The sequence below is a fragment of the Myotis nattereri genome, assembly GCF_964212035.1.
Source record: "Myotis nattereri genome assembly, chromosome: 9".
NCBI lineage: Eukaryota > Metazoa > Chordata > Mammalia > Chiroptera > Vespertilionidae > Myotis > Myotis nattereri.
In genome coordinates, this window is record NC_138084.1 from 65,199,830 (window position 1) to 65,215,778 (window position 15,949).

Genomic DNA, 15,949 nt, shown 5'->3' on the forward strand with positions numbered 1-15,949 from the left:
TTTTTTTTTACTGCAGCATAGTATTCCATTGTGTAATGTACCACAGTTTTCTAATCCACTCATCTGCTGATGGGCACTTAGGCTGTTTCCAGATTTTAGCTGTTGTAAATTGTGCTGCTGTGAACATAGGGGTGCATATATCTTTTCTGATTGGTGTTTCTGATATCTTGGGATATATTCCTAGAAGTGGGATGGCTGGATCAAATGGAAGTTCCATTTTCAATTTTTTGAGGAAACTCCATACTGTTTCCACAGTGGCTGCACCAGTCTGCATTCCCACCAGCAGTGCACCAGGGTTCCTTTTTCTCCACATCCTCGTCAGCACTTGTCGTTTTAAATGGTCATCTTTCAACTAAAACACCTCCCCAGGAATATGAAATTTAAAACAAAATTCATATTATTTCAGCCAGTTTTATGATACTATATAAATATTATTACATTTAAAGATATGAGTGATCCCCATTTTGTCTCTCAGCTAAAGTAAATACCATTTAAGTAGTTAGATTTGTATTCACAATCAGATCATTCTCACCAAAAAAATTACATTTTTTCTCTTCTTCCATAGTAGGTTATATTTAAATTGTCTAGCTAATATCCTTGAATGTTTCCATTAATATAAACATCTACGACACTTATGTTCACCCAGGACACCCCTCTCACTCTGGCCTTTTCTCTGTCCCTAGGCCCAAAGGCATTCTGGTGTCAGGGCCTGTGTACCTGCTATTCCTGACAAGAATATTCTTCTCCCGGTCTGAGTGGCTGTCTACTTATCATTTAGATCTTAGCTTAATGCTACTGTATAAAATGTCCTCTCCAGCCTTCCTAGTGAGAGAACATGGCACAGCGCCTGGCCCGTAACAGGCACTCCACAAACACTAGCCATGATTATTTGTAATGTTAAACAAGAAATGCCACTTCAATGCGTTTGATTAGCCTCAGCACAATGGAAGCCACTTGGTACATGTGTAGTTTTTACAACCGCCGGATAAATATTATTATCCCTCATTTTACAATTAGATTATTCAGAGAGATTAAATTGTTTGCCCACAGTCACAGCCCATAACCTGCAGAGTCTGTTTCTCTAAAAAAACAACAACAACAACCAAAAAACAAACAAACGAAAAACCCATGTGTTGTAATTCTTTTGAACCACATAAGTTTTGATTAAAAGAAATAAAATGTGTACATGATGTCATTTTCTTGGACTTACACATAAAGAAATTAAGATGGGTAGGCCAGTAGAGTTTTCTGATTGAATTATCCTTACAAACTTTTCTGTTTGTGGAACCAGTGCCTGAACCCAACTGAAAATTTAAATTATGCTTTATTTTTTTCATTTTTTCTAGTCGATAGCGAGTTAAAATTTCTTAAATACTTAGAGTTGTTTTATACTACTCAAATTAGCTCCTGAGTCTTGTTAGTAGCCACATTGATTCACGTAGGAAAAAAGCAATCAGTGAATATCTGAAAGGCGCTGAGCTATGTTTTATATTCTTACATGTCATTCCCAGAAGAGGACAGTGCCCTGCATGTCTAGGGTTGGGTGCAAATTAGAAGTTGGACGTTGGGAACCTGTCTTATTCTGAGATGGATTTTAATGAGATAGAAACTTCAAGGTCGCTCTCAGAAAAAAAAGAAAAAAGAAAAGAATGCAGGCTGATTCTCAGGGCTCGCAGTAAGATAAAGGAAATGTAGCCTGAGACTAAGAAAAAGCTTTGGAGTTTAGGTAAATAGGTGAAAAGTGCCTTAGAAATTCAGCCCACATTCTTCATTTTACAGATGAGGGAGAGAAGGCATAGAATTAAAATAAAGGTCAATTGACAAGTGAAATCAGGAGTGGGGTTTTGTGCTGACTGCCGAATGCATTTTACTTTACCCTTCTCTGCCACACATAAAAATCAATTAACGGATGTTGATTTGACTCTGTTCAAAAAGTCACTTGAGCTAAATAGTGGAAGAGCTGCTCTCCAGGAGAGAACTAATACAAAAAAATAATAAAGTGCATTTTTTAATAATAAAAAACTGAGCCACAGTCCAGCTTCCTAATTAGGTCAGGATAATTTAAAATGGACTAAAAACCATCCCAGGGGGTGATATAAAAATTCATAATTTTGCCCTAGATGCTATCCCTGTGACCTTAGAGGTTTCAGAAGAGCAATAATTTAGCCTCACTTCCTATGAGATCTAGATATTTATACAGACAGCAGACTGTACAGAAAAGAAAATGCAAAAACAAAAACTCAAGGAATATAAAGATTTCAACTTTTTATAAATACCTGTCCTTTTCTTCTTAAGTCTTCTTGAAGAAATACTGACAGATTTTATGTCCCTGTTAATGTGAAATGACAGATTATTCATTTCAGGACACTGCGAAAAGCCACAGGATAAATGATTCAATGCAACCTCAACTATGGTTTTTGACTTTAAAAGTTCTCAGTTTGGGGATATATCCAATTTCACAGCTTCTTTCAATTTTGGAAACAGCTCCGTGGAAAAATTTAGAATCCAGTCCACAGTCACTCCAAAAGCATTTACCCAGTTCTGTTGTGCATGGTTTTAATATCTCTCACTTTGTAAGATCAATTTCTCATTAGTGCTAAGCCAAATGCTTCCAGGGGAAAATGAAGAAATGCGGTTAGTTGAGACAGATTTTTACCAAACTATTCAACTGCCTATAAAGAAGAAATAACTTTAATAAAATAGAAAGAAAATGTTATAAATACTCGCAGGTTTATATCTAGCTAATAAATAGTGGTATTCGAAGTATGGTTTGAAAGAACATCCATTAAATTTTTTAGTAGCTTTGTATTGCTAAGAAGGAAAAGTGGAACATTCATGCTAATAGACACATCATAGCACTATGTAGCTAAACCAGTGGAAAAAATTTAACAGTGAAAATAAAGACAGGAATTTCAATCCTATCACATCAAGTGAACACAAAATGCCTTACTACCCCCTTTTACACTTTTACTCTTGCTTCCCTACAGTGGTTAAAGAGCCAAAACTCTCTTCATGGATCCTCATGGAAAAATGTGGTGTGATAAACTAATTCACAATAAAATGTGATGATTAACCAGATACTCATATCTGAGCCCTGTTTAACCACCACTTGTTGACTGCTTATTGTGCTAATATAATGCTCATTTCCTTCCTCAAGTAACTTTCAGTCTAGGGAAAACATAATATCCAGAGGTCTGGCACACTGAGGAATGTACTAGAAGCATAAGAGGACAGAGGAATAATGGTATATGAGTAGGAAGACAGTAACCGAGGGTCAGGGAACATCACCCAGATATAATTGGAGCAACAACAACAAAAAGATTAGGGAATAATAATAATCTTCCAGACAGCTATGAGACTGGGAAGCAGGAAGAGTCTTGTCCAGATGGGGGAAAACTATTTGCAAAGATCCAAGACACAGGATCTTCAGAGAATGACAAGCAGTTTATTACAAATGGAAGGTAAGATCGGTGTAGATGTGAGAAAGCAGCAGGGAATCTGATATGAGAATTAGAAAGGCAGGGGGAGGTTATAAAAGATGTCATAGGTCACGCCAAGGAGTTGGATTTTATCCTGAATGGATTGTGGAGACATGGATGGGCAGTAAGTCAGTCGCTAATATCATATGACACATTGTGAAGGCAGTGGCACCAACACGTTTGATTTTTGTAGTTGTTTTTTAATTGATTTCAGAGAGAGGAAGGGAGTGGGATAAAGAGATAGAAATATCAATGATGAAAGAGAATCATCTATCAACTGCTTCCTGCACATCCCCTACCTGAGTTCAAGTCCCAACCCGGGCATGTGCCCTGACTAGGAATTGAACCATGACTTCCAGGTTCATAGATCAACGCTCAACTACTGAGCAGCACTGGCTGGACATCATAATTAAATAGGAAATGTCCTGCTACTGGAGGCAGAGGAAGCAGAATGACAATATTATAGATGGATTCTAATGAGAAGCTCAAATAAGGTGTGGTAGTGAGAGAAACTGGTTAAGCCCAAACCCAAAGCTCCGAGCAAAGCTGTGAGGCACCTGGCATTCAGAAGAGACTCCTAAGAACTCAGGAATGGGATAGGTCCTCCGGAGCCAGGTAGCTGAGCCAGCCTTGCTTGTGGCAGTATCTGACCAGCACAGCGTCACCTTCCCCATGCACACCGCCTCGCCTCTGTGTATGCAAGAGCATGTTAGAGAGAGAAAGACATTGTTTGAAGGCTTTTTCTTTCCCTTCTCACCTCCAAACTCCAGTGAGGGGAAGGTCACAAGGACTCACTCAAATAAATGATAAAACTAGTTCTTTTATTCCTTGACTGAACTTTGCTTAGGCCACAGACTTGCTGATGGGCTCCTGGCCCTGCTTAAATAGGGGAGCGCGTAACTGGAGAGAGGTGACAGACAGCAGAAAGGGGGCAGCGGGAGAGAAGCCTACACTCCCACCATTCAGAAGGCAAGAGCATGTTCGGTTCCCGGGTGTTGGACGGACTTTGGAGCAGGTTGGCAAGCACAAGCTATCAGAGCTGGGAAAGGTGGGTCCTAAAGAGGAGACTGCATGAGGGGACTCTGCAGTGAGGAGGCCCAAAGACTCATAGATGTGCTCACAGAGCCAGTGTTAAAGGATCTGTTTCCACAGTGGCCTGGGAGGCAGTAGCTTTTCCCAGAGTGACAGGGGCCCCCCAGTAAGGACCACAACAGAAATTGAGTGAGGGACCCTGGCCCCTCTCCAGCTCTCTCCTCCCTACTCTGACACACAGAGGAGAAGAACTGGGAAGAGGAGGAGGAAAGCTGTGAAGAGAGACCATTCTCCATGCTCCTTGCAGCCTCAGTGTCCTGGGTCCAAGCCATTTCTCCATGCTAAGTTAAGGTGGAGGAGGGGGAGAGCAGGAAACCAGAGAGAACTGTTACCTTTGTAACAACTGAAAGTTATTTAAAAGCTATGAGGCCTTCTTGGCTGTCTGAAGGAAGTGGAAACGTGGTTTTGACAGGACATGGTTAAAGGCAGTGATTAGAAAAAGTAAAACCACCTCACGTTTGGTCCTCACTGCATCTAGACTCTCCAGTAAGCCAGAAAAAGGGAATAGATTTGACTTGACCAACTTGTATTGAGGGGAAAGTAAATGATGATTTCTGAGGTAATAGTCTGAATTATGCCCTGAGCTTTAAAAAAGAAATAGTCTAAGCTTTCCTTTTCTGGGCACAGTTACCTCCTCTATAAAACAGGATTTTTCTGGTGGTTCCTAACCTTGTTTTCATCCCAGAATCCCTTGAGAATCTGAGGAAACTTACTGATCAAGTTGAAGAGTGTATGGATTTCTCTACAAAATAGGTACATGCACACCCAGAATTTTTCATACGAATTCACATAAAATAGGTTTCATTGGAGTTAGAGGCTGATTTCATGGAAATGATGGAGTGTAGTTCTGTAGATGTTAAGTTTGATGAGCCCGTGACAAATTCTTGTAAAAATATTCTTCAGAACAAGAACAAGATAAGTGTGGTGTGCGTGTGTGTGCGCGTGTGTGCATGTGTGTGCGTGTGTGTGTGTGTGTGTTTTGTTTGTTTGTTTTTTGGGGGGGGGGAGTTGTTTTGTTTGGTTAATTACAAGCACTTAATATCCAACCCTGGCAAAGAGGCAGCCTCCTTTCTCACCCTTTTTCAGAGCCTGCAGGTTGTGAAACTTTCAGTGGCTTAGCACAAAGGGCCTGCAGTTTCTTCAGGTTGCTTGCAGTGATGCTCAGAGCCAGGGATGTGGTCCATTAATTAAAGTCACTTCTGCACTTGGGCTTCCTCTCGCTTCCTGAAGGCTGTCATCCATGTCTTTCTGGGTCACCTCACTTCTTCCTTCCAGCTCCACTGCATCTAAAGGGAAGAGCATGGGGACGGCCCAGCCCCCTTGAGTGCCTATGGCCCTCCGCTTTGAAAATACTTCACTGATCAAGTTGAAGAGTTTGAATTTCTCCCATTTCCATCATCTACAGGAAACATGTGTCTTCTCTTGTTACCCTCGAGTTTCCACTTCTGTCAGCTTCTATTGTAGGTCAGAGCTGCCACCAAGCGTGTGATCTTATGCAAAGCTTTCTTTTGATGTTTCCTTTGGATCGATGTAGAGTAGCTGAAAGTGCAGAACAAATTTTAGAAACCAGCAGGCCTGGCCTAAAATCCTGGTAGTTATTTCAGTCCTTTGTGCCTCATTTTCTTTCTCTTCCTTTATCAAATGAGTATAATAATATATCCTGGGGTCTTTGTAAAAAAATAAAGTATTGAATGAGCTTTGTATAGGGCCTGGCAAATTATAGAAGCATAACAAATATTATCAAAACAAACTATAGGCCATCTTATTTTTTCAGAGTGACTTGTAGTTCTCAGGGCATCCATTTTTTCATCTATAATCAATTTAAAGTATATTCTGTTTAATTCAGTCCCCACTTATTGAGCACCAATTACTGTGGAGTTTGTAAAGATAAGGAATGAAGGAGGTTACAAATTAGAAGTCACGGACAAACAACAAATCAGAGTGTGACCGAAATCAGGGCTCTGCCACTTGCTGAATAGTCTTGAATAAGATAGTAAATGATGATGAACCACAGTTTTCTCGGCAATAAGTGAGACTAATACTCAACTCACATAGTGGTTAGAAGTGTTATGTGAAATAAAATGTGGAAGATTCTATGATGCCTGAAACATAAAAAGTGATCAGGAAATGTTTATCAGCAGAACAATGCGAAGACCATAGATAGATCTGAGGCTCTTTTAATTTTTCAAATATCTCACCCCAGTTTTTATCAAAATAATAAAATGTACCTATATCCATAAAAATGTTTTTTGCTATAAAATATTTTGAAAACTTTATATAACTTTATCATTGAAACTGTTAATATAATAGTAACATTTTTATAAAATATTGTGGTAGTAGCTTTTTATATAACAATGGAAAAGAAAAGTTGAGTTTGACTAATTGTAGCAATATTACATTAAATTATTTTCAACATTGTGGTTATTTTTTATTGTTTGAGCCACTAATTTCTTTTAGGTCTCAGATCTTTATGTAAGCCCTTGAAAATGCTGAAACTATAATGCTCAAAGGATAAAACCCCCTGCCTGAGTGAACTAAGGAAAAGGGTGACAAATGCTGTGACGGAGTTCTGAGGAAGCAAAAATGAAGGCAGGAATAATTCTAAGTAAAGAGGATTAAGGAGAAGTTCAGCTAGATGGTATATTTGAGCGGTGAAAAACAGGCAGGCATCTGACCATTAAAGGTATGTGGTCTTATATGACTGGAGCAATGGACTCCAAATAGAGGTTTGAACAATTTAGAGATTTGCAGGAGATCCCAGGAGATGGGAGGAGGGAAAGAAGAAATGGTATAATATATTTGCTTTTATGAATAATTATAATGTCTAATTATCGTCTGTTTACAATGTACCTAATATAATAGTTCAGATAAGCAATTATGGGGAAAAATGGAATAAACTTATCAATAATAGGTCATTTTTACCTACTTCTCTCCCCAACCAATATAAGGGTAAGATTTACTAATTTTTAACTCTCAAGTGAGATGTAAAAGCAGTGGGACAATTGATTATAAAGCTAGTACAAAGGTTAAAAGACAAAGGTAGAACAATCATGTGTGATTATAATAATAAATCAAGGGATACACACAGACCCGCAACAAAAGGTAAAAATAATGACAGAAAGATAACAGTGGAGAGAATGAGTAAAAATTGTAGTGATTTTATAATCTCTTTGAACTTAAGCTACCAATATCTTTAAAAAGACTACTATGAAATAGAGATAGGCCCATACATAGAGAGCAGGCTGACAGCTCTCCATGGTGAGGGATGGGGGGGCTGTGTGTGTGTATGGTGGGACTGAGAAAAAAGAGAAAGAATTCATGGGCATGGACAAGGGCAATGGTGTAGTGATGTGGGGAGGAGGGGTGAGTAGAGGTTGAGGAGGGTATATGACGGATAAATGGTGATAGACAAAATAAAATAAAATGGAATAAAAAGACTGGTATGAACATAGCTTGGTATATATGAAGTATGTGGTAACCACATATCAAAAATCGGTAAAAGATTTACAAGAAATAAAGGAAAAGGAATCTAAACATGATACTATAGTCATCAACATACAAGAGAGCAAGAAAATAAAAAATAAACAGAGAACTGTAAAAAATTTCAGAAAATAATATACTAGCAATAACTACATACCTATCAATAATATATTTAAGTGCAAATGGGCTATTAAAAGACATAGGGTGGCTAAATGACTACAAAATCAAGATATATATATATATATATATATGTATATATATATATATATATACACACACACATCTATATATGTACATATATGTACACATATGTACATATATGTATATATGTATGTATATTGCCTACAAGAGACTAAAAATGAAATTCTACAGAGATTGAAAGTAAAGAAATGGAAAAAAATAATATTTTATGCAAATAGAAACCAAAAAATTTAAAAAGCTGAAGTAGCCATACTGATATCAGACAAAATAGACTTTAAAATAAATGCTATAACAATAGACAAAAAAGAGCATTTTATTATATAAAGGGATCAATCTAACAAGAGGATATAACTCTTATGAACATCTATGCACCTCATTTAGAAGCCCCTATATATAGAAAGCAAATACTGTTAAACCTTTAGCCAGACTCATCAAGGAGAGGGCCCAAATAAATAAAATCATGAATAAAAAAGAAGTGACAACAGACACCACAGAAATACAAAGATTGATAAGAAAATAGGATGAAAAAATTGCATTGCATGCCAACAAATTGGACAACCTGGAATAAATGGATAAATGTATAAAAGTACTCAATATTCCAAGACTGAATCAGCAAGAACCAAAATCTGAACACTCTGATAACTACTAAAAGTATTAAATCAGTAGTCAAAAAACTCCCAACAAACAAAGGTCCTGTACTAGCTGGCTTCACAGGGCAATTTACCAAACATTCAAATAGTTAACACCTATTCTTCTCAAACTATTTAAAAAAACTGAAAAGTAGGAAAAGTTCCTAGACTCATTTTTCGAGGCCAGCAATATCCTGATACCAAACCCAGATAAAGAAGATAAGACACTACAAAAAGAAAAAGAAAAAAAAGGAAGAAAATGCAAGCCAATATCTCTGAAGAACATAGATGCAAAAATTATCAACAAAATATTAACAAACCCAATTAAACAATACATTAAATAATACCCCATGATGAAGTGGGATTTATTCCTGGAATGCAAAATTAGTTTAATATCTATATATCAATTAATATGATGCACCACATAAACAAAATGATGGATAAAAAATATGTGATTTTATCAATAGATGCAGAAAAAGCTTTCCACAAAATTCAACATCTGTTTATGATAAAAATTCTAAGTAAAGTAGGATTGGAGGGGGTATACCTAAACATAATAAAGTCCATATGTGACAGAATCACAGCAAACATTTTACTCAATGGGAAAAAGCTAAAAGCTTTTTCTTTAAAATCAGGAACAGGAAAGGATAGAGATGTCCACTTTCATCACTTTTATTCAACATAGTATTTGAAGTCCTAGCCACAGCAATCAGACAAGAAAAATAAATAAAAGGCACCCACATTGGAAAGGAAATCATATCATTATTTGCATTTAACATGATGTTATATTTACAGAACCCTAAAGATTGAGGGAAGGCAAGGGGTGATGGGTAAGAAATTCACCAGAGGACTTGTATGCATGCATATGAGCATAACCAATTGACACAGACAAGGGGGAGGGGGAAGGTGAGGGCATGTGTGGGGGGTGGGGGCAGCCGGGGGAGAGGTCAATGGGGGGAAAAGGAGACTTATGTAAACAATAAAGAATTTAAATTAAATAAAAAAGATTCCCCCAAAATCTGCTAGGACTTATAAATGAATTCAATAAAGTAGTAGGATAGAAAATCAATATTCAGAAATCAGTTACATTTTATACACCAATATTGAACTTTCAGAAAATTTAGAAAACAATCCCATTTACAATTGAATAAAAAAGAATAAAATATCTAAGACTAAATATAATTAAGTAGGTTAAAGACCTATACTCAGAATATAAGACATTGAAGAAATTGAAGAAAATGTAAATAAATGGAAACATATTCCATGCTCAGGAATATAAAAAATTGGCATAATCAAAATGTCCATATTACCCAAAAGCAATCTATAGATTCAAAGCAATTCTTATCAAAATACCAATAAGATTTTTCACTGAACTAAAGCAAAAAAAAATCACAAAATTTATATGGAATGACAAAAGACAGAATACCCAATGCAATCTGGAGAAAAAGGAACAAAGTTGGAGGTATCATACTACTTAATATCTAACTATACTCCAAAGCATAATAATCAAAACTGCATTTTACTGGCATAAAAACAGACACATAGATCACTGAAGCAGAATGAAGAGTCTAGAAATAAGCCCACACCTATATGATCAATATATGACAAAAGAGGCAAGAATATACAATGGGGTAAAGACAGTCTATGCAGCCAGCCAGCATGGCTCAGTGGTTGAGCATCGACCTATGAACCAGAAGGTCATGATTGGATTCCCAGTTTGTGTACTGGGTTGCAAGCTCGATCCCCAGTAGGGGGCATGTAAGCTCAGTCTCAGTCAGGGCACATACTGTAGGCAACCGATCAGTGTTTCTCTCTCACTTGAATCTCTCTCTCTCTCTCTCTCCCTCCCTCCCTCCCACCCACCTTCCTTCCCTTGTTCTCTCTCTAAAATCAAAGAGAGCCAAGGTATCTCCAGGTCTAGACAGAAACAAATGCAGAAATTAAGAGACCAGAATATACTAAGCATGACTTGATACTGAATGTAGAATGCTGGTTTGCATTTCTAAGAGCTCTCTTTACCCCCAAAAGACCTTCACCTCACCACTCCCTTACTACTCTAGTCCAAGTTCAAGGATACCTCTTCAGGATTAATCCCCAAATCTGAAAATCCCAGATGTAGTAGTCACATGGTAATAATGGCAGAGGTGAGAAGATAGAAGCAGAAAACTGCCAGGAAATATTTATTCAATATTCAATTTTCTAGTAATTAGGTATGCAAAAGCAAGACATTATAATGTAAATCTCATTCATTGCCTAATCTATTTTTTATTTCTTAAGTTAAAAAATGAGCTCATTTGATAAGTATGTGATATATGAATCAGTAGACAGGCTTTTGGTTAAATGGCATTGCCACTTGACAGATAAAAAACATCATAATATTTAAAATTCTTCATCCCCCAATGTATTAGTGGCCTAAAGTACAGGAGTGTTCATAAACTATCTTTAAAAGGAGACTATAATATGTTGTCTGCTGTCAGTGAGAAAGGACTTATCTTAAATCAAGAGCTGAAATAGTGCCTTTTCTAAGATACATTTCTTTCTTTAAAGGCGGTGAACTTTTAAACCAAACCTCGTAGGGTTGGAATTACATAGGACAGTAAATCAAGATAGTGACAATCTATGGAGATTATAGTCAATTGGCTAAATTTAAATAGATTGTTATTCTCACAAGAGAATGCCTATTTATTTACAAAAATATATATTATTTTTGCTTTCAAATGTATCTTTTTTGTAGCATTGTATTTGGGGGATTAAAGTGGAATGAATACATTATATTCCATTTTTATAGAAACCGAGGGCTGTCTAAATAAATAAACAGAATTTTTGATGGACCATCTTGAATGGATTACATAATTTTGAGATCACTGTTTTTCAAGTGTCTGAAGTTAATATCCCTCCTAGACATAAATTACAAAATAAAATCAGCTATTCCTCGTTTGCTTTGCTCCTGAATGTGTCTCCATTCTACATGTTGTAAATCAAGTTTGATCTATATTAAAACAAGTTGATGTTTCAAAACTGATACCTTTATTGATGACAATATCTAAGTGCAAATTTGTAATATTCAGCAACCTAGAATCTAATCCAGTTGTTACAAAAAGCTCAATCATCTCAGTAAGTGTCAGGTCTGAGCAATTGGCAAGATTGAACCCACATTTTAAAATAACATAAAAGATGTTGACTAAACAGACTCAGCCATTTTTGTCTCTTAAATAGTTTAATATGATCGCATTGCTTGGCATAAACTATTATTTTCTGGACTAGGAGGATCCAATTTTAGGATTTTAAGTTCAGTGGAGTCACTGGTTCTTACCAAAAGCAATATAGTCTATTTCCTCTTTCCTAAAAGAAGTCAGTCCAAACTCTAGTGGCATATCAAATAAAACTACAACAGCCACCTCTATTATGTTTCAGGTTGCTTGAGTAGGTTGATGCACCAGTGAAATATATATTTCAGGAGCTTAGAAGAGAGAAAAGGACAAAAGTACTAATTAAATTTAAATCCGTATATTTCTGGAATGATGACTACACAGGAGAATACGGTAATTCTAAATGTCAACCTCATTTTCACTGAACTTTAAAAATTTTTTAATAATGCTGTAATTTTTCACCTTCATATAAGGCTCAAGGTCCATTTTTAACAAAGGTCTCTAAAGAGCCCACATGCAAAGTCAGGTATCATGTTTTTATGTTTAAAAAGTGCAATATGAGCAGCCAGGTATGGGTTTCAGGTCTCATTTACATACCCTTGCTGCAGGAGTGGCACTGCCGAGAAACTCCCATAAATCATCTCCTGGCTGTACACAATTAATTTTACTTTCTGTACTTGCCCGCCTCTATGTTTTTATGCTGTTTCTTTTTATGTTTAATTGTTGAGGTTGCTCATGGTTTGAGGTGAAATACCCAAGCTTAATATTAAAATATTGCTGGATAATATTATAGTAGAAGTTTTAATAACCCAATCCAAGGTCACCTTTTTCCACAAGTTTTAAAATTAACTGTCAAAAAAGTATCAAAAGAAAAATAACCTGTAACTTCCTAACCCTTTTATATGTGAGAAGATATTAAGTGGGTTTACTGCATAATTTCTTGAAGGGTAAAACATTTCTACCATCACGGTGTATTTTCCCCGCGATCTTTTATTTATTGTTACCTTGGAAGTGATTTCAGACTTCATGAGAGTTTCTTACTACTTAGCTTATTTTCAATAAAACAAGGGGAAACACCCTTTTTTAATGATTTTCAGAATAGCTATTCTTCCAGACGGGAATCTGCGGATCCTAAATGCTTCTAAATCAGATGAGGGAAAGTACGTTTGCCGAGGGGAAAATGTCTTTGGTTCTGCTGAAATCATAGCTTCAGTATCTGTAAAAGGTAAGAACATGTGGCTAAATATTTCATAAGCCTAATTTCATGGCCTTATCAGAAAGTGAATAGAAATAATATGCATGTGTAGATGTATGTGTGCATGCTCCTGTTTATGAACTGCATTGTAAAAATAGAACTAATATAGCCACATGGTCCCTTTCCATTATTTAGGGCACCATAAAGAAATGGAATTCTTGTTGGTAGAAATTTAAATTTTTTTCTTTGAACACAATATGTAAGAGGATGAAGACAGCTTGGTGAAATTTTAGTCGGTGTGTCTCAAAATTTAAAAGTATGCTAACAGTATAAAAATATTTTTTCTCTACCAAGATTAATTTTAGCAATAATCAGTAATATTCCCTTATTACCACTTCCACAGAGGATTTGTGGTAGAAAGGCAGGAGGAGGACTTGGGTGTGGTATGTGGAAGTGAGCTCAGAGAAACTGACATACCAGAGCTGCCCTTTGATGTTTGCATCAATGGAATTTTTTACATAATGTCATTTTTTAACATTGCAAATATTGCCTCAAATGTTTACTTGTAAAGTGAACTGGATGTCAAGCCTAGAACTTTTGAGACTACATGTCACTGCTTCATACTAAGAAAATCGTAGGTAGTGTCTTTGTTAGCAGAGGAATATTTTTAAAGTTGAACGCTAGACTTAATTGATTTTTTTCCATTTGCGCATGTATTTTATAATAAGCCATATTTGGGCCATAAAAAGGTAAAACTGTTAATTTATCTCATTCTTTAGAAATAGAAAAGTGAAATAGACAGCACTCCAATATTTTAGGGAACAGGCAGACATCACTAGAAGGAACATGATTTAAACGATGTTTTCATTTATTGCAGACACTACAGGAATCAAACTCTGCTTCTATTTCCAGTCTGTGTCTTATTCCTTCTCTGTGCTAAACAATGAGGCAATGCTATCTCCAAGGACTTTCTTTTACAACAACAAAAATATTCTAGCACTTTCCAAAAAAAAAAAATTCTTAAATGGAATATTAATTACTGGGAATATTCTAATTCTTACAAAGGTTAAACCACAGTATGATGTGATTGTCCTCTCTGATGAAGCCAGAGATTAGATTGCCACATGAATATCTGACTTCTAAAATGTCAACATTCATCGTGGCATTCCTTTCCTGGCATCACACCCACTTTCCTCTGGGTGACTATTCAGAAGGATGTTGCATATTAAAGGATCTTAACCACCCCTGATTAGGCATGGTGCTTCATCAGATTGTGCTATTGTCAACAATAGAGCTGGAATAGGAAAACTGGGCTAATTGTTAATCATTTGTGTCAAGTCTTCTTCAGGTATCTACAATCGGGATTCCAGGAAATAAAGACAACATCAAAATCCTATCTCCATCACTTCCCTACTTTATTCAAAATAGCAAGTTATATCGCAGTTATTTGATCACTGTCTTTTTAGAATAATTTTTTTCTTTTTCAGTAACAGTCAACATACAATATTATATGAGTTTTAGGTGTATAACACAGTCACTAAACATTTATATCTTACAAAATTGATCACTGTCTTAAGTAGCCCTTGGATACACAGCTCATATTAACCTTTATTGGTTCAAAATTGCCCTAAACCCTGTAAAAATGTACCTATTTATTTTGTAATTTAACTTTATCTCACTTAGCATAATACTCTCCACGTCCATGAATAAGCCAGTCAGAGAAAGACAAGTACCATATGATTTCACTTAAATGTGGAATCTAATGAACAAAGTAAACTAGCAAGCAGGGTGGAGACAGACTCATGGGCACAGCAAACAGACTGACAGCTGTCAGAAGGGAGGGGGTTAGGGGCTGGGTGAGAAGGGTGAAGGGATTAAGCAAAGGAAAAATAAAGATTCAGAAGAATCTGTATCTGGAACAACTTTATGGCGTAGATTCCTTGCTAAGTTTTTCTCTGTTATTTAAAATATAGAACGCAGGGAAATACTATGTGTGATATTAATTAATATATTTTTATTTCTGTAGAACCTACAAAAATAGAACTTACTCCTAAAAGAACAGAGTTAACAGTGGGAGAAAGCATTGTTCTTAACTGTAAAGCAATCCATGATGCTAGTTTGGATGTCACTTTCTACTGGACACTGAAAGGACAGCCTATCGATTTCGAGAAAGAAGGTGGACATTTTGAAAGCATCAGGGCCGTAAGTGAATACACTTTTATTTTTTGAGTAATAACAATTTTAGAAATTTAAGTTCAAATGTAAAAAACGTTCTTATTCATGTAATGCTAAGAAAACATAGGGATAAAATCAATTTGATTTAAGCATATTTTTCCTTATTTTATATTAGGCCAAACTGAAAATAATAATTTTTAAAAACCCAGTAATAAATTGGTAATACTATATTATGCAAGTCTGGTTTATTTGCCAATTTTATTTACTCGATTAATATTTTCAACATTTCCACATTACTTCTCAAAAGTTATGTTGCTACATAAAGTGACTAGTGGTATTTAAAGCATTCTTATGAATATTTATGATACAATAAATTAATGAAGTAACCTGGCTGTCCTACTCCTCGAAAAAAGGTAATTTTGGGAGATTTTTAAATTTCTCACAGGCTACAGAGCTAAACATGCAACCCATAGTCAGAAAGGCATATTAGCCTTAGGTAAACATTCGCAAGCATACTCATTTCTTCCTCACCAAATATTTTCTTTGTGA

General features: G+C 36.1%; 1 protein-coding gene across 1 annotated transcript in view; it reads left to right on the forward strand.

Annotated features, from left to right (window-relative positions):
* Positions 1 to 15,949, forward strand: part of CNTN5 (contactin 5) — a 1,066,495-nt gene that overhangs the window by 921,633 nt on the left and 128,913 nt on the right. Inside the window, exons 14-15 of the mRNA XM_081099170.1 lie at positions 13,128 to 13,255; positions 15,252 to 15,427. Coding sequence (XP_080955296.1) covers positions 13,128 to 13,255; positions 15,252 to 15,427 — 304 coding nt within the window. The remainder of the gene's footprint in view (positions 1 to 13,127; positions 13,256 to 15,251; positions 15,428 to 15,949) is intronic.